Source organism: Serinus canaria, chromosome 5, assembly GCF_022539315.1.
Source record: "Serinus canaria isolate serCan28SL12 chromosome 5, serCan2020, whole genome shotgun sequence".
NCBI lineage: Eukaryota > Metazoa > Chordata > Aves > Passeriformes > Fringillidae > Serinus > Serinus canaria.
Window position 1 is genome coordinate 47,130,435 of NC_066319.1, and position 19,187 is coordinate 47,149,621.

A 19,187-nucleotide genomic window follows, 5' to 3' on the forward strand; every position below is an offset into this window, starting at 1 on the left:
TCCTGTCCCTCAGGGAGTGATACAGACTAACTGCAGTAAGTGTGGGGTACCGGGCCCTCTCTCAGGAAGGTGTGAATTACCTCCCCTGTGCCACATGGCCAGCCCTGTGCCTGGGCTGCAGGCATATGGCAAGGCACCACTCCAGCTTCTGCTCTGCTAATTTACTCTTTTATGAACATACAGGGGAGGAAAGAAAAGGCATGGGGAATGTCAGGAAACTCTCTTGTCTAGTATGTGAGATCCTGTCCAAACTATCTCCTCAGCAGATGCCTTCAACTGCAGGGACTCTTCCTTTTCTTTATAGATTATGACAGAGCAGGAACTCTGTGGCAGGGATGAGATCAACGGGCCCCATGCATTCAGAAATTAAAAAAGAAGGTTCAGAAGCTATTGTTTCACTTTTCTGTTAGGTAGTACTGGTTCCTCTGTATCAGCTTGAAGCCTACCACGACTCTGCTGAAGTCATGCTTTTATTAAACTACTTGGAAGTTGCTTTGACAGCTTAAAAGAGACTTAATAAGTCCTTTAATTATGGGTATTTCAGCAGATATAAGCTGCCACAAAACACAAGATTACTGGTTAGAGGCCTCAGTATAACTGCTGTGCCAGCACAGCATTAGAGAAAACATTTGCTACTACATATTTGATAAACATGAAGATTACACTGCCCATATGGACTTGATGTACAACTCTTCATTGTCTAATATGCACTAGTAGTACACATACAAATCAGAGATAAAGAGAACATTCCACTTTACTGTCCTCTTTCTGCAGTAGCTTCATTCACATAGGAGTGGGGCTGCGAAATGGTATTATCTTTCAGTTACAGATTTAACAATTTTTTAAAATTAGCTAAAGCAAATATTAGGTTTTTCCTCTAGCTAGAAGACTCAGGGTATCCTGGTAAGATAATGACAAGGCAAAACAAGCAGCCACAAGAGAGCTTTCAGAGCTCTAGACAAGTGTTCTTTTTAAGACACTGAGATATTTTTAGGGTCCAATCTCTGCTTTAGTTCCTGTGGGGGTACAGCATCAGTAGATTTAAGCGTTGAGAGTTCATGCAGAGCACATAAGAGGCTGCAGAAGAAAACCAGCCCCAGAGCATGTCCCACAAGCAAACAGGAACCATTAAGCATTGGAACAGGCTCTCCAGGGAAGTGGTGCAGTCAGTGCCCCTGGAGTGTTCAATAAACAAGTGGATGTGGCCCTTTTCTATCGGGCATGGTGGAATTAGGTTTTATGATTCTATGAAAGCAGCAAGGAGGGCACAAGTGCCATGCTCCATCCTGGGGAGACTTGGCAAGATGGTGGGCTGGGAGTGTGACAGCTGGGTTAAACACAGGGAAACAGAAGCAACTGAAAAACTTCATATCAATGATAGAAATGAAATAACAATACCCTCACTTCCCCCAACTCAGTTCTTCTCATGATCTCATGGAATTAGAAATTGCCAAAATTCATGCAGATTCAGACAGGGAGATGCTGAGCTCTGTTGTCAGGATCCAGCCTTGATTTTGTCAATGAAATGGAAACAGAAATGTATCATAAGATGCAGAAAAGGCTTACCTGGTCTTCAAACCCTTCAGGATGCAAAACCAATACAAGTTTCCTTATCATAATGTAAGACTCTGATTAAAATGACATGCGAAAAAAATGAGGGCATGCTTACCTCTGTTCAATTCCTTTTTTCAGCCTTCCTTACAAAGAACTGTCATAAAATTGTTTTTGTTTTTCAGATGTCACATTAACTCCAAAGATGCATCTCCTCACATGAGAGAGGAAACACAACCTTCCCATCTCTTCTCCCCAAAACTTTCCCCTCTGCTCCCAAGGGCATGAGACAAACAGTGCCTTGCAAGGAAAGTCTCATACATCATTGACAAGCTCTGTGTGCTTATGATTACACTGTCAGAGATCTTCTTCAGTAATGCATGAAAACAAGAGAAAAGCCCTCCAGAGACAGAGAGCTTCAATTATTTACACAGATTGAAAGAATAAAGAGTTTGCTATTCTCACATAACTAGCAAGTCTCAACTCCACAGACAAATTTCCCTGGGTAGCAGAGTAAATTGGTGCTTCTTGTCATGGCAGTGACACTGGTTCATTCCACACGGTCTGAGACACAGAAACTAAGCCTCACCCAGAGCCAGAAGGTGGAGGTTACCTGTCCTCCCACCAATACAGATTCCACTCTCTTAACTTTTGGGTACTTCTCCCCTCTCCTTGCCTGCTAAGTGTAAACAGCATCAGCTATGAGGGATTTAGAAATTTCAAGTAACTCAAAACAGACAGAGGCTTTGAAGTTTATGGCAGATATAATTTAACAAAAATTCAAAATATATTTTTCTGGTATATTTTAAAAAACAGTTTAAAAAATATTTGCCCAGATCAGATTAGAATTATTTAAAAGCACAATTATCATGGAGCAATCCTCAAAAGTGACATTTCAAAACATCATCTCTTCTATTACAGTGAAGATCATGGTTCTAACATGTTTTCAAATACAGGCTTAACTTCAAAATTAAATCAAGAAAACACTGAATATCAACACTTATTCCTCAGAAATCTACACATCTCCCAAGGTCAGTCCTGACCCACTGCCACCCTAACTTTTTTTGCACATTCAAATGTATTAACACAGGACTAAGAGAATTAAACCTGGTGGAGAACAGAACAGAAATATTATCAGAGGAGAAAACAGGGACATTTCCATAACCAGAACTGTAGACTTACTGGTAACATTATCTGTATTTTCTGCCTTCCACACTGAGCTAGAGGCAGTAAAAGCCAAACCTCCCACTACCACCAGCTCAGACTGTACTTGCACTGTATATAGCTGATCTTCCCCTGTCCTTCAAAAACATTAAAATTCAAATCAAGTTTTACCATTTGAGTATGTCCACAGTGAATTCCACTCAGTAACTCTTACCCATCTCACAAAGTGGACTAATTATCAGAACTATGTGAAAACTAATTAATTTCTATTAATATAGAGATTTATGAAAAAAATAAGAACATAAAAAACCAATATCCAAGACAAGATTCAACAGTAACTAACCACATGTTAATTAAGCCCTTTAAATCAGCATTTTGTTTTGTGCCTGCACAACCAATACACAGGCAACATCCTTACACAATCTGTCTTCTAGCTGGGTTCCTCCATAAGCACTAACAGCCTTGATTGAGGATAGTCCTTGCTTCTGTCACACTGAATGATCTTGCTGTTATCTGATTTTATTTTATTGATTTCTTCTTCTTGGCTTGCTTTTTGGACATGGCACCTAGAGCTGAAATGCCCTCTGATGTCTGAGGCAAGAGTAGTTTTCCAGACTGTGTTGGGTACTTGGTTTTCATAAGGACTTTAAACAGTGGCTGGGACAACATATGTTTCAGTTGTTTTTTCATCCCCTTCAGCATCTTTTGCTTCTGGCTTTCTTCTTGCTCACTAGCTTTTCTTCCTTGGGGCAGAAATCAAAAGATAGAGAATGTTACAACAAGAAAAATCTTGCATTGCAGGTGTTTCTAAGACCTGATAAGGGCAGATGCTGACCCAGCTTTCTCTCTCTAACAAGGTCACTCAACTCCAAGTCATCTGTGACATTTTCAGATCACCCAGGCTGTTCACAAGGTAATGAGGTCAGGAAGAATCCTGACTACTGAGTAGCCATAGTTAAGGCCTGAACTGAGGAGAAAAATGAAATCAAGCTTGCTGTAAGGTAAAACTGAAAGCACATTACTAAATCATTTGTGACTGTGTAAGAGGCACTTCACTTACGGCACGAATGACTGGGAGTTTCATTGGGCTCCAACAAGCCACGTACAAATTAGAGACTGAGTACACTTTAAAGCATAAACCTGGCAAGTTTCTGGGTGGCAATTAGAAAGTGTTTCACTTGAGAGTTACAACTTACTTGGACTGGATGTGCTACTTGGAAATTCATTCCAAAGCACAGCATACTCAGATTATGTCAAAACAAGACAGTGGAGTGCTAATTATCTGAAAGCACTCCTGAACAATGCAGACAGAGATGGTTAGTGTTTGCTTGCAAAGTGGTTGAGAAGCAGCTAGTCCAGGCATGAATAAAGACACGAATCTAAACATGTTTCAAAATAAAGGCATTGGCAAACTTTGCAGCTAACAGGTTAGAGCCAGACTAATCTGAAGTGACCTCTGCAGTAATCCTATTCAGCCTGCCTTCAAAGAACTGGCAGGACATCATACCTACAGCTCCTGAAATATGAACACATAATGGGGCATTTTACAGTGAGTCTAAGCTTTGCAAAATTTCATGGCATTGAACTAATAGCCATTGCAGTTGTACAACCCTACAAATTCTCTCAGCTACAGCCTGCAAAATATTTAATTTTAAAAATATAAGAAATTATTTACTTCTAACAAACCACCAAAAACCTCATCAATTTCAATATATGTATTGGCCATTTAGCCCACACAGCTCAACCTACTTTAGGCTCACATAATATTTGGTGTTCCCTAGCAGTTCCTGCTTGTTCCCACACAGAGCTGTCAGGCTCCTGTCCCTATGCCTGACTACAAGAGAGTGGGAGAGAGAAGCAGAAGTGTGGAAAAAGCCTTCTCTATGACAAGAGGGGACAAGACTCAAATCAGGACACAGTGGGCTGCTTAGACTACTCTGAAGTGTTTGCCAGAAGCTCACCAGTTCTGGTCCTACAACATGCAGACTTGTCTGCAACTTGCCAGAACACTCACACCTCACTTCCTCAGCTCCAGCTGCCTGACCATCCTGAAAACAGCACTAACACCATGCACAAACACTGCTTTTGTTCACCCCAACCCCTGCCCTGCAGCTTTTGAAGCTTCTCTGCCATGGTGAGGCATCTTCTGGACACCAGCACTATGGGCCCTACTGAGCATATCCATGAAAAAACATTTTCTACTTGCCCATCAACATGTCATCATCAAGATCAATCTCAAGAGCCTCTGCAGCTTGCTGGAGCCAGGAATTGTGTTGCTTTGCCCGACTGTTGAAAAATTCTGCCTTCTCAATCTGCCTTGCCAAATTCATCCGTTCCTGCAATGAAAACACATTTGGACATTATGATCAGGTTTAAATGTGGGGTACTTCAGCAGAGTAAGTGTTTGAGAGCATGCACTGCAATACAACTGGGATGCAGAGACACTTTTGTTCCCTACTCACGTCCCACCTAATAACACATCATCATTCACTAGTGTTTTCCTTCCTTAGATCCATGATAGAATCTCCCTTCTTAAACATCTCAACTGCTAAACATACCTGAATGTTAACTCAACTTTCTATGAATGAATCATTATAAACACTTGAGAGACATCAAGAACAAACCATGATTCAGATACCAATCATTTCCAAGTTTCATACTTATATAGTACAGCTTGATCTCAGAGTTATTAGTCTCAGCAGTAAGGAGCAGCCAGTACTTTCATTCCACTCTGAAGAAAGTAAACTCCTGCAGGCCATATGGAAGGAACAGATCATATTTTGAGGAATGCACCTGGATCTTGTTTAGGCACAGGACAGAATGTCCTGTCCTTCTTCCCAGCTGCACATAGGTGGAACAAAGATGTCCAGCAAACTTAACCTGACCTGCAGGCTTCCAGCTGGCCCAAACAAATAACTAATTCTCTGTGGAAAGAAAATCTGCACTAACAGACATTATGAACCAACTAGAAGCAAGTGCTGCTCTTTGGAATGTGCCTGAAGCTGCATAAAGCAAAACCATGCAGGAATCAGAATAGTCAGGCGTTGCACAGTAACAGCAGCAGCCAGGACTGCCAGGGTAGTTACTACAAAGAGAGAGAGAGAAGTAACACTTGCAGTGGACTACTAAATCAGTCACTTGTTAGATCATTACAAGAAATTTAAAGTAAGCTTTTCCATCTCTGTAAAATTTAAGTCCTCTTTAAATCTACCCTGGTTCAACAATTCTTTTCCTCTCAAGTGAAACCCCTTCAAACTTTTCCTGAACTTGAATGAAGGCATGCAAAAGGAGAGAATGAGTGTGCCAATGGGACAGACAAAGAATCAGCAGCGCTATTAGTCCCAGCTACAATGACTTTGTGTGATTAAACCCAGGACAAAGCCTGTTGCAAGGGCTTATGAGGCTGGAGTCCAGCAAATACAATTACAGAGGGGACACTGTAATACTGCTCCTCTCCTCTTCTGGGGAGAGGAGCAGTATTACAGATAGGAGAGATCATTGTGAGAGGTTACAGGAAAAAGAAAGTGTAGAAACAACATTTATTTGCCCATTAATTGACAGAGCATGATAAGAGCCAACAACTACTCATCAAGAAACGCAGAAGGAACCTCTGAAGCAACACTCTTCAAAGTAACAGATTTCTCTCACTAACTAGAAACATTTAGTGGGTGGAAGGGGACAATGGGGGAGACAGGGGTGGAAATTAGATTATCTTCATTACTACCAAGAGGAGAAAAAAAAGAATCCATGGAAGCATTTATTTGATTTCCTTTCCTCTTTCAGAAAGCTGCATTTCCTGAAAGGAATACCCTATCTGCAGCAAGCCTGAGTTTTGAAAATTCCTGTCATTATTCCCAAGTATTGCTGTTGCCAGTGGGGTAGACCCTGGCCTCAGTCCAGTCCAAGTAGGTAAGCCTGAATCAAAATACCATGAGGAAGATACCTGCTGCATTATCTGACTGCTTGCACTCTTCCCTGTTCTCAATGACTGTGCCATATTCAGACATTTCTACCCCAGCTGGATTACTTTAAAATCTAGTATTTAAATATGTCCCATTTGTATATGACTGACCATCCAAGCTGCTAAGAGAACACTGAGATATTAGTCTCTTACTAAAGAAGTAGAAAATTAGCAGTGACTAGATGCTTTCTTAAACACACTGTTTGGTAAATTCTAACCATTGTCTATCTTGTGAGTTAGTGACTCAATGCTCTTTAAAATGAGCAATAATCCAGGAATGGGAAACACTCAGTTTGACAGGGTTCAGTGGCAGCTGTGGCTTCACAGTATGGGAACTTTTAGAAAAGCAGACAACTCACAACTTCAGATGGGAAGAGGCAGGTGAAGACCACTGAATATCCCTGAACCTGCTACTGTTCTCTAGTCTGTTCCTAACATAAGAGGCTTTAAACAATGTACTTAGCAGAGACATCCCAGCTCCACAGCCACAAAACATATCCACTTCCCTATACTGTTTCTGGAAAAACGTAAGTGATGCTGATATTTGAACAACTTTCTTGGGCAAGTTATTGATGAGAAATCATAGATATTGCTTAAAAAATAGAAATTAATTATTAAATAATATAATAATCAATAAATACAAGTAATATAAGTAATATTTATTAAGTAATGTATAGTAATAAATATTAAGTAATTAACTAAATGTTTTAATCCAGATCCTCAAGAGTAAATTTCATCTGAAACCTGGAAAGAACACGACAGGCAATACCACATCAGTAATATTAATAAGGAAGCAACTACTCAGGCTGCAAAAAGACTGTTATTTCTTTACCTTAATAGAAGTCATGCACTTGGCATCAACTGGGAAAAATGGCAGCTCTTCACTCTTCTCCAGTGTTTTATAGATTTTCCGGAAATTGATCAAGTCCTCGGGGCCAATCAGCAACAGGCTGAGGCCCTCATTGGCAGCTCGGGCCGTGCGGCCGCTCCTGTGCACGTAGAGCTCCGAGGTGCGAGGGACCTGCAGGAAGCCAGAGAAGCCATGGGGCCGGCCAGCACAGCGGCCAGCAGCCTGCCGTGCCTCGGACAAGAGGCTGCCAAACAGTGTTGGGTTTTAACATGTAACACAGATGAAAGTAATGTAAAAGATGATGTCAGGACACACTTTGTGTCCTCTGATCCAGAATTTTTCCTTGCGTAATCTTTTGTGAGTCTTTCCTAACTTCTGACCCTCTGTCATTTCATTGGCAAAGTAGAAAAATTTTTTATGTGTCTTCAGAGAAGAGTTATAAGACTGAGTAATTTGACACCTTTGCTTACCTTTGCTTATCAAAGGTAAGCAAAAAGCAAGGAGGATCCTATCTATTATGTCATTTCTGATACATAATCACACATTCATAGAATGCTACCTACAGTCACTGCAGAAATGAGATCTTTAGGTACAAAGCACTAAGGACAGTTAAATGTTTTAATCTCTACACTTGGGACTATACTATATATGGGACCAAGAATTACAGCTTTACAGTGTTCAGGATTTGGATCAGCAAAAACTTACATCAAACCAAAATAGTAAAAGGAAAAACGTTAAAAATGCTTAACCTGGTAGTGGATGACATGCTGGACATTAGGAATATCAAGACCACGAGCCGCAACATCTGTTGTCAGGAGGACACAGCTGAGAAAGTGACAAAATTTAATGAATGTAAAATTGAAGAGCAAGTAATTTGCCAAGGAACATAAAATACAGACACCAAGAATTCTACCACAGCAGTTTAAGAAACAGGTTTATACTGTATTATCTGTAGGACATATGCATTCTGTTTGCCCTTACAGAAATGATACCAAATTCACCTCAAGGGCAGTCTTGAAACAATAATTCTTAAACTAAAATTTAAAATGCAAGTGTTGCCTTTAGCAAGTCTATCCTGTTTTCAATAAGTAAATGCATTACCTTGCTGGATCCTGTTTTCCTATGTATTCCTTCTAAGTTCACAAGAATGCTAGAAAAAATTGCTATTCAATGAGGAAGGGGGGGTATGTGTCCCTGCATTACACTTTTCAGTGCACTGTCTAGGTTGTAAAGAATTTCCTTAGCTTGCTACGACCCTGCCATTAACACAGTTGATCCTCTGGCAGGACATGTTATTAAAAGTTTCACCAGTTGAGAAAAATCACATTATTAACATTATCTATTTAAATAACAGGTTTTTGGGAGTGAAGTGTCTTCTACCAACTTGCACTCAAATACACTCTCAGTAAATTAAATCCTAAAAATAAAGAGGGGAGTTCTGTTCTAACAGTTACTATTTCTCTTTATTGTTAGACAAAATGAGCTACTCAAAAAAGTTGTTCTTTTATATAAGCAGTCTCTGTAGAGACAGAAGTCCCCCCAGGATATGGAACAGTTTGTTTTAAAAACATCTCCCAGCAACTGAAATGAATACCTTTCAGGTAACAGAAATTTGTTACGATTTTATGGCATCTGACTGCATACTCTATTGCTACAAGGTTCAAAGCAGAAATAACAACAGATAATTCTACAGCTTGCAATCTGCAGAAGGCCTTGAGAGATGGTCTCATAGATTTCTTTCCTGCCTTGAAAATCTGCAGTCTCTGAAAACACTTCACCTGACCTATGCAAATGCTATCAATACATATGCCAAGGGATGCTGCAGCTCCATCACAGCAATTCAACCTTTGTTCTCCATGCTTGGATCTACTAACAAGGTACAAACTCCCAGACAGCACGCAGCAGTTCACAGCAGGACTCAACTGTGAGGCTTCTGCACCATGGAAGAAATGACACTAAAAATCTCCTCCCAAAGGCCATGCCAAAGACAACCCAAAGCAATGTTTTCTAATATGGCAGGATGGGTCTGCATGGGTAGGCCCTGGCTGCCCACTACTGCTGAAAGGTACAATTGCCCTTTCTTCTGCATTACTCAAAGATACTTTGACCCTCGGGATACTAATTTATGTGACTAAACCTGCAAATGAGTAATAAGTGGTTAGTTTTCTGATGGTTTATGGAGATTCATTAACTTACAGAGGATTAAATGAGCTGGAGAGCCCAGACCTGGGCAGAGCTGTGCAGGACAGTTCTAAAAAAATGTCTGAAAACAAGGGGAGTGACAGCTCCTTCAGCAGCAACAAGCTCCTGGACCACAAGCTATTTCAGGCTCTAGTAGACCTCAGGAGATCTCTAGAAAAATCTCTTCAAAGCAGGATGAGCTGCAAGACTGGATCAGGTTGCTCAGGGCTTTTATCCAACCGAGTCTCAAAAAAGTCCAAGACAAGCAGCCTGTTCTCATGCTCAACTGTCTTCACAGAGAAAAAGCTCTTTCTCATATCCAGCCTGAATCTCTTATTTCAACTTGCACTCATTACCCCTCCTCCTCCCATCAAGCACCACTCTAAAAAGCCTGGCTCCATCTTCTGAATAACCTTCTTTTATGGTGTCAGAAGGCTAGTATTAGCTCCCTACAAAATACTTTTCCCAGGTAATACAAACACGCAGTCCCTTCAGCCTGTTCTCTTGCAGAGCCAGAGCTTCCTGAGTATCTTGGTGGCCTTCCACTGAACTTGCTCCAGTTCATCACCTTAACTGCGAAACCTCATCCTTAATCATTAATATCTTGGGCTCATGACCAGGGGATTCACATCCTCAGACAACTTCCCCAACCTGTTCTTACTCTAACAGAGTTCTTCCCCCTCATCACCACCCTTTATGCAATTTCTTTTTTTCTCTACTAGTAAAGTCAAAATCAACTCACCTCTCTCGCTCAGCAAACCTTTCCAGGTTTTTCAGTCTTTGCTTTTGGTGCATGTTGGCGTGCAGAGGAAGAGGATCACAATTTAGGATTGTGAGGAGAGAACTGAGGCGTTTTACACAGTCTATGCTGTTTGCAAAGACCATGGTTCTTCCTGGATACTGGAGAAGAAAGTAATAGAGATAATAGTCCTTCTCATTTGTGTTACAGTGGATTCTGGTTTCTGTCAGTGTCTCAACAGTAGCCTCTTTCCTTGTTAAGTCTATTACTTTGGGTTTGCCCTTTATTCCTACTTTTTCCATTAACAATTCTAGTTTGGTTTTCTTGTCCATCTTTTTAGCATTCTTTTTTTGTAACACTCTTGCGGGAGTCTGATGGACTAAAGTCAAAGTGGCAGAAAAAACAAAAGTCTGTCGTCGAGGGTTATACTGTGAATCATTTAAGATTTCCAGCAACTGAGACAGCTCTAAGAAGTGACCTTTCTCAACCATTCGGTCTGCTTCATCAATCACAAGGCACCTGTCAAGTAGAAAACACACAGTAAAAATACACTTGTGCAGCTAAATACAAACCTGATACATTTAAGAACAACTTTTCCTGCTAAACACATAAAGGATGTTATGCATAAAAACCAAAAGGAATACCAGGTATCCTGAGGCAGCTACAGTAGCCTTCTGCATTTCTTTTTGAAAAATCAGGTTTTTACTACTGTCTTTAACTGATGTTTCTCTCCATCAAAATAACCAATGTGCATTTCAATAAAACACCAACACAGAAATAGGTGACCTAGTGTAGTCTAAATTATTCAATCTGTTAGTAAACCAAACCAGTATGCAGGGCTGCCCAGTTCAGTATCCAGCAGTTATCTGAAAAGGTGCCCTTACCTGAGCTGACGAAGATTTGAAAGATGTGGGTGTCTCTCTTTAACCAACTCCCACAGACGGCCTGGGGTTGCAATTACAATTTCCGGCTTTCGATTCAGCACACGTTCTTGCTTCTGTGCAGCCATGCCACCTACTAGGATTGCAGTCTTAATGCCTAGAACATATAAATAACAGATTTTATTTCACTAATTTACCAGTGAATGTTTTTATATATATCTGCTTCATGAAGTGTTTTAAACAGTCTACACTGCAACTTCAACAAGCACTTTGGCCAGGAAACTTCAGGGGTTTTATGTAACACTGAGCATACAGAAACGCACTCAATTTTACAGAATTCTCATCATCGTTAGATGCCAAGAACTAGTGCACCAGTGTTTCAACAGCATGAAGAATCACATCCATAGCTGTTAATTTTGTTTAAACAAATTTCTGAGTCTCGTGTTTTCTCATTTATATTTGCATGAACAAACATATTCCTGTTAAGAATAACCAGAAGATTCTTTCAAGAATAAGCCTGAGAAATGCTTGTCTTGCTAAATAGCTGCTCATTTGCTATGGAATAATCCTACAAAGCATGCTCCCACCTGATTACTGATTCTTGCCCAGTAGCACAGACCTCGTTAGCTTTAAGTAGATTGCAGAGGTACTAAAAGGAGTTTATCTTTGGAAGCAGACTCCACATATGGCTTATTTCACTCTATTTCTTCAAAGAATACACTGGCCACTGAAAAACTCAATGCTACTGTGCAAGACCCTTACAGTATCCCAGCTTCCACTGATCTCTTTTCTGGATTACTTGTGAAACACTACAGCAGTTTTTTTTCACAAAGTGAGTTTGAGGCAATAAAAAGTCCACATCAAAATATTGCCTCTCCTGCTGCAGCAACTGTATTATCACTTGGGCAGCAGATTTTTATACATAAATAGCACTGCTCCTATCAGAACTGTATGACATAAATTGATTATTTCAGCCCAGCAGTTAAAATAAGCCTTGTAATCAGATGCAGACTGAGGAGCACAGCAGGGCATACAGACACGAAAGAAGGATGGGCTTAAAAGTAGCGTGCTGCACTACATAACCTCTTTAATAAATAAACAATTACTGGTGCTGGAGAAGTGGAAAGAATTGGGAAAAACTCACTGTCTTCAACAGTTTCATGTCCTCATTCATTCACTTAACAGATATATTGACTTCTGGTTTGGAAAGGAAAGGAAGAGGGGGGAATTGCTTTTGTCAGGAATGTTATTTAGTAACACTTCTGTGGCTTGACTGCTGCAGGAGATAAGACAGACAATCCAGCAATGCCATCTACTCTAAGTATTTATGGCCATAACTTTTTTTTTTATTAGACAGATGAAAGTTATAGATATAGTATATACAAAGATTGATATACCTGTAAAAAAAAGAAATTATATATATAATCAAAATTTTATATATAATGAAACTATTAATTATATAGAGCCTACATTACCCAAAACTAGAACAAGGTTAGCTGTCGACAGATATCTAGTACTGATTCTTTGTTGTGAGAGCATGAATCAATACCTCTTTGAAGGAAGACACATTTTAAAGCAGAATAGCTCACATTAACTGCTTACCACCATGTGCATCTCACTGAAGAATCTCCATGCATTTCTCACACATCAGTGGCTAAAAACTCTAACCCCTCAAAAGCTGTACTAATTTTATGATTTTATGGAAGAAAGTGCAGCACACATTCTGGCTCAACACCAATGCCAAGATCCAAACACAGTCTAATCTGGCTGTGGAACATGGCCTCTGGGATTTACATACCTGTAAACTTTGCAACTGCATCAATGTGGTGCTTTACTTGTACAGCTAATTCTCTTGTAGGAGTAAGGACCAGTCCTAAAAGAGGTCTGTTTTTATCAGAGCCAACAGTGTGTGTCTCGTCATCGGAATCAAATTCAACATTTTCCAGCACCTTCACACAGCCTGTTGTGAAAGATGCATCATCTTCATCTCCGCGATCTTCAACCTGCTGATGGGTTAGTTTTTCTGCTTCATCCTCATTTTCCCATCTTGGTTCATCATGATGCTGATGGGACTCTTTAGAAACACTGTCATTTCTGGTTGTTGAGTTATTTGATTTTTGCCACTGCAGCACAGAGTGAATCATCGGAATTGCAAATGCAAGCGTTTTGCCGCTTCCTAAAAAAAACAAACAAGAATAATAACACAGACTGACAAGTCATTTATTTGAAAAGATGAGAAAAGCAACAGCCAATCACACACCGTTCTTAAAACACACCATTGTAACAGATGCAAACTTATGATCTTTAGAAGACCAGAAACTTGCAGCAGTAGCATCTTTTCTCCCGTTCCCTTTATACATCTCCATTCCCCTGTTCCTGGGGAACAGGTATTTTTCCAATCTCTAGCAGGTCAGGCATATTTATTTGTTCTAAAAGTGTTTTTAAAAAGCTGCAGTTGCAGTCAAGATATTTTTAAAGAACTGTATGCCCATAAGGAGAATACCATGCCCTAATTGAAAGTTCTAATCAACGTTCTCCAAATAAAGGAACAACAAATGAGGCCAAGGACAAACTGGAATGCACTTGAAGGATTAGCTTCCATCTTCAATTTATAGTCCTGTATTTACAACTTTCTAAGATAATGTATTTTGAAACACCCCACTGTCTAATTTCCTGATCTACCACTGGGTCACATTTTTATAATCAGAACTTACACATCTAATTCAAAAGAGAGAATCCACTTTGGAGAGACAGCGCTTGTCAAAAGCAAGCTTAATTGCAAAGGTTCACGGTACTAAATGCAAGTTACCTCCCTGCCAAATATTTCCTTCTGAACTATCAGTCAGTAATAAAGACATTAGGAAAAGCCTGGTTGCACATCCACCCCAGTTAAGCTTTTCAGATCTAGCAGTTCACTAATCATGAAAGCAGCATCCAGAGAAAAGACACTATTACACCATTCCTGTAATAGGTCACTGCTGGAAAACAGTCCTCCGGAAATTTCATCTCAATTCCTTCCATATCAAAAAGTTGTAAAGGTTTGCCAATTCAGGAACACAGAATCTTGCCTATTTAAAGGCAGAACCTTAATATGAGTGAATATAGATAAGCCCAGTGTCAGCATCCTGACCAGTGTTGCTGCCTAGTCTGGTATCCATTTACCCACCTTTCTGCATGGCTGGGAGGTATTTAATGACTTCAGCCTGCACTTGAAGTGGAAAATGTTTATAACCTGTATTTAGAGCACTTATACAGTAAGGTTGTAATACAGAATATCTGTTTTCAAGGTGAAGAGCACTGCTGATTTTGAATTAAATGCAATGTAGTTTGCTGGTGCAAATATTAGTACTGCACCCAGACAGATTATGGCTGTGATAATCAGGACTATTCTACAGGCACTAGATTCACCCACAAATTAAACAAATTATCACCTCAGAGGACATGTTATCTTTGTAACACACAAACCACAGACACAGACAGGCATGCAAAACCAGAAGGAAAGAATATCTTAGTACTACAGTTCAAGCCAATTTGTGCTCTTTTAAGGAGTTTCATATTGTATAATTTCACATAGATTTGACTCCTTACCCAGAAACTTCACTAGTTCTACATAGTAATGAACAGCACGGGTTAGACCCACTGCAAAACCAAGTTTTGACATTCCCTTTGTCTGATCTGCACATGGATCTACTGCCATATCAAAATCTTCCCAGTCTTCTCAATGCTGCTACTACAAAAGATTATTAGTTCTTTAACCCTGCATATGCCTCCCTCAGACCCAAAGCTAAGAGGTGCTGGAGGATGCAGAAAAAAGAACTAGAGTGTTTCAACCTCTCCCAGCTGCAGCACATCCTGACAGGGAGCTGTCCACATCTCCCAAGTTTCTACAGGAACATGATGGACTCTCTGGAGAGAATCCGGATTTCACTCTGGAAAGAATAAATGAGCAAAACACATTCCTACTACCTCAGGGGTATACAAAATTATAAAGCAAGAACACAGCCTGCCAACAACCATGCTTTCCATTCTGCAGCTAGAGAGGAGTTTGCTTACCAGCACTGCCTAAATGGCACTTTTTTGCAGTACAAAAAACACCATTTAAATTTTCAGTTCCATTTTTAAAAACACTCCCTGTGGGGCTTTCTAATCTTACTAAAGCTAATAGCATCAATGCAGCTTCTAATTAAAATAAAAATGCAAATGACTGCATATCTTATTAGTTACTATACCTTCTTGCTGGAGAGCAGAAAATGACTTTACAGAGAAGCAGTGAGATAAAGCAACTGGAACAAATGAAGAGAGTCTAAAGGAAGCTTTTAAACCAAGGCAGCTTCCAATTGTGCTTCCTCTCTCTAGGTGTTTTAGGGAAAAAAATGTTGCTAAAGACAAAACTTCAAAGGTATGAACAGCAAAGTTTGAGGGACCATAATATTCTGAGACTTCATAGCATTAAGTAAAGAAGAAGCTGTAACAAACTTCATGAAGGCTAGCAATGTTCAAAGCATGAGCTGAGAACAAGATGGATGTGAATCTACCTCTCAAATCATTAATGCAATAACTCACTTTAAGAAGGGAGAAGGGCTGGTGACAACACACAGCCAAAACCGGGGGACAGAGCACAGGGTGGGCCCGTTTTGCTCTGAGTAGGACTTGGGTCATATTCACACTTAACACTGTGCCCAGTGTTTATTTACTGCTCCACACTATTATCTCCACAGATATCTCCACAGATTGTATTTGGCTGCTGCAGAAATGACCCTGCTTGCTTCATTAATTCTGCCTTTTGCAGAGTATCACCTTACCATTCCCAAAAAAGGAAGAAGTTTAAGAAACAGAAAAGAGACTTCTGCCAAAAGCACAGAAACTCATTGAGGCTTCAAAGCTTTGCATGCTTTGTAAAGACGGGAGTTCCCATATTTACAAACATATACATTCACAAACATGTAAGTTCCCATGTTTACAAACACCTAAGTTTCAAAATTTTAAAACTCCACTAATATGCTGGATATGCAAAAGACAAAGGCTCTTTTATAATACAGAAAAGCTGCTTCTTCTGCATATAAAGCCTTGCAGCCATGGGCTACATTTTAAGGAGAGAAAGGGATGCCCCCAGCATTCAGGATCAGCTGAACAGACTTGTACCTGTTTCTGCAGCACCAAGAACGTCCATATTATCCCGAATGGCAGAAGGCAAGGCTAAGGCTTGAATAGGAGTTGGAGCACTAAACCCCAGGTAGCTCAAGGCCTGCAGCACTGGCTCAGGTACAAACAGGTCTTTCCATGCAGACACATCAGCTTTCTGATCAGTTGAGGCAGTTAAAACTTCTGTTGTCCAGTTTTTGACCTTTTTAGAAGTAGCTACTGATGGAAGGGCTTCCTGTGCTTGAGAAGCCTTGTTTTTAGGCTTCTTTTTCTTCTTCTCTGGAGTGTCTCTTCTGCTTGACATGCTCTCAGTCACATGTCCATGGTCCTCAAAATTAGCATCTTCTTCAGTTATTTCATTACACTTTGCCTCTTTATCAACCAGCACATCATTTTCTGCTGCATTAGGAGTATTGCTGTTATCTCTTTGGCTTCTCAGATCTTTGTTTTTCTTTTTCTTTTTTGGAGGAACAACAGGTTCTTCCACCTCCTCAATGCCTTCTTCAGAAGCATTATCAGCCTTTCTCTTCTTCTCTTTTACTTTCCCCACTTTGGAAGAACTTACTATCTTGTACTCTGTGAGTTCCTCCAAGCACACTATATCTTGAAACTCCTCCTCAGCAAATAGATTGGGGTCGATTGGCACGGTTTTCCATTCTCCTACTACTTCAATGCCTTTTCGTTTCAATTTAAAAGAAGATCTAAATCTCCCTCCTTTCCTGGCCTTCATTTTTTACCTAAAAAAGAAACTGAGGGAGGAAAAAAAAGAAGGCCTTAAAATCCAAGCAATGGAGACTACCTTGATATTCAAGCAAACGGGTATCCACAGAATAATTATTTTACTTCTTTCTTAAATATACCAATAACATAAATATAACTTCGAGCTAATATATATATAGCTAAAATATAACCTAAACTATAATATAACTAAATACAACAGGCAGGCCAGGCCTACTACGTCCCTCCTGGAACACCTCCGGAGATAAAAGCAGGACTGCTGGATAAATCCCCTCGGCAGGCCGCGCAGCGCTCCCACCCCTGCCCGCCCCGGGAAGCAGCGGAGCCGCGGCGGGGCCCAGCACGGCCTCCGCCGCCACACGCGGGAGCTCCGGGCGCCTGCTCCCCCCGCCCCGCCCAGCGCTTACCGCGCTCAGGAGCCCCGGGACGGAGAAAGATAGAGAAGGACGGAGAGGGACGGAGAGGGACGGAGGGGCACAGAGCGAGACCGCGGGCCCTGCCCAGGCCCGGCCTTTCGCTACCTCCGCTGGGCCCCGCGTGGGATCCTGGGCGCCGCCATTGCCGCGTGACGTTACCCGGTGCGTGACGTTACCCGGTGCGTGACGTCACTGCGCGGCGCCGATCCCGAGGTGAGGCGTGAGGGACCGCGGGAATCCCGCCTGGAATCCCGGCCGGAATGCGTACCTGTGGGGGCTCGGTGTCACTGCTCCTGCAGCAACAAAGATTTGTCTCTCACGCTTGCTTGGGCGTTCGTGTGGTGCTGTTTTTAATGCCTTCTACGGGCAGAGTTACTTGTTGTAACTAGCTACAGGGAAGGAGCGAACACCACTGAGGTCACAGCAAGGGTCTTTTTCCTCTTTTGTGATCCATGTTCTTCGCAGCCGGATACTGGCGTGGGAAGAGGACGGCATAAATATAATGGAAGGGTTTTGTCCCTTCTAAAAGGTTGGCTGATGTATAGAAGAGCGTCTTGCTATGAGACGGGGAGAGTGAGTTAAAAACCAGGAGCTTTGGAGGTGATAGAGACTGGGACAGAAGGCTCAAGTACAACTACAACAACTTCTGTTTGTTTGGTGCAACAGCTTCTGTTTTCTGTTTGGTATTTGCAGGTCTTTCCTGGTTCTGTGAGAAGATGGCAAAACAGAGGATTGTTTTCTCTACTTTTTTTTTTTTTTAATATTTTAAGGCTAAGGGCAGAAATAAGCATATTAAATGTTTTCAATGACAGTTTCAGTTCCAGGTAGTCATCATTAATGACTTAGCAATGCACACTATGAAGAGTTTCTTCCAATTAATATTCCATGAGCAAGGATAAAGAGCTTTTGATTCTTAGTCCGGATGTTCTGTATGAGATGAGTTGAAATCAGTGACAGGCAGTGAGTTCAGAGAGCAGGGACTGACTCCCCTGTAGTTTATTTCTGGTGTAGTTCTTGTAAAATATATCAGTGTAGTTTATTAATAATCTAATTATTAGAGCAGGATTAAGTGTATTTTTTGGCACTACTCAGTCTTGTTAGAATTTTTCCTGAGCTTGTCTGGACAGAAATATGTACACACCCTTGAGTTTACTTGCTTGTAAATATGTCTTGTGATATGCACAGTAACCATGTCTCACATACTTAGAAATTCCCCCAAAGATAAAATACTGTTCTTCCCACACAGAAATACCAGGAAAATGTGCCTGTGGAGATGGAGACAGTGCTGCTGGTTTTTGTGTGTAGAACAGACCCCAGTGAGTAAATTGCTCTTTCTGTGGCAGAAAGGACATGCTGCAGGAGTTTTCCTGGTGAGTGGATTTTGGCAGAGAGGGGAAGGTCAGGCTGCCAGTCAGGAGGGAGCAGTGTCACTTGTGCCACCACAGCGAGCATTGCAGCCCTGTGAGCTGAGGCAGTGACTTTGGCATGAGGCAAAGCTCCCCAGCCTCAGCTCTGGGGCACTTACAGAATTCAGTTTTTTCAGAAGTCTCCCCTTTCTTGTTGT

The 19,187-nt window shown here is 41.0% G+C and overlaps 1 protein-coding gene across 3 annotated transcripts; it reads right to left on the minus strand.

Moving 5' to 3' along the window:
- Nucleotides 1-1,709: 1,709 nt before the first annotated feature.
- Nucleotides 1,710-17,811, minus strand: DDX24 (DEAD-box helicase 24). 3 transcript variants are annotated; one of them, XM_018907274.3, is made up of 9 exons: nt 17,729-17,811; nt 16,470-17,218; nt 13,126-13,503; nt 11,331-11,484; nt 10,450-10,965; nt 8,276-8,351; nt 7,509-7,697; nt 4,922-5,051; nt 1,710-3,458 (listed from the first exon to the last, which is right to left on the minus strand). In XM_018907274.3, exons 2-9 carry the CDS (start codon nt 17,197-17,199, stop codon nt 3,235-3,237), a joined length of 2,397 nt encoding a protein of 798 aa, XP_018762819.1. In that variant the 5' UTR covers nt 17,200-17,218; nt 17,729-17,811; the 3' UTR covers nt 1,710-3,234. The 3 variants fall into 3 exon arrangements, with proteins under 3 accessions (XP_018762819.1, XP_018762818.1, XP_050831204.1); XM_018907273.3 differs by having other exon boundaries at nt 17,615-17,804; XM_050975247.1 differs by having other exon boundaries at nt 1,710-3,454; nt 4,918-5,051; nt 17,615-17,804.
- Nucleotides 17,812-19,187: the final 1,376 nt, after the last annotated feature.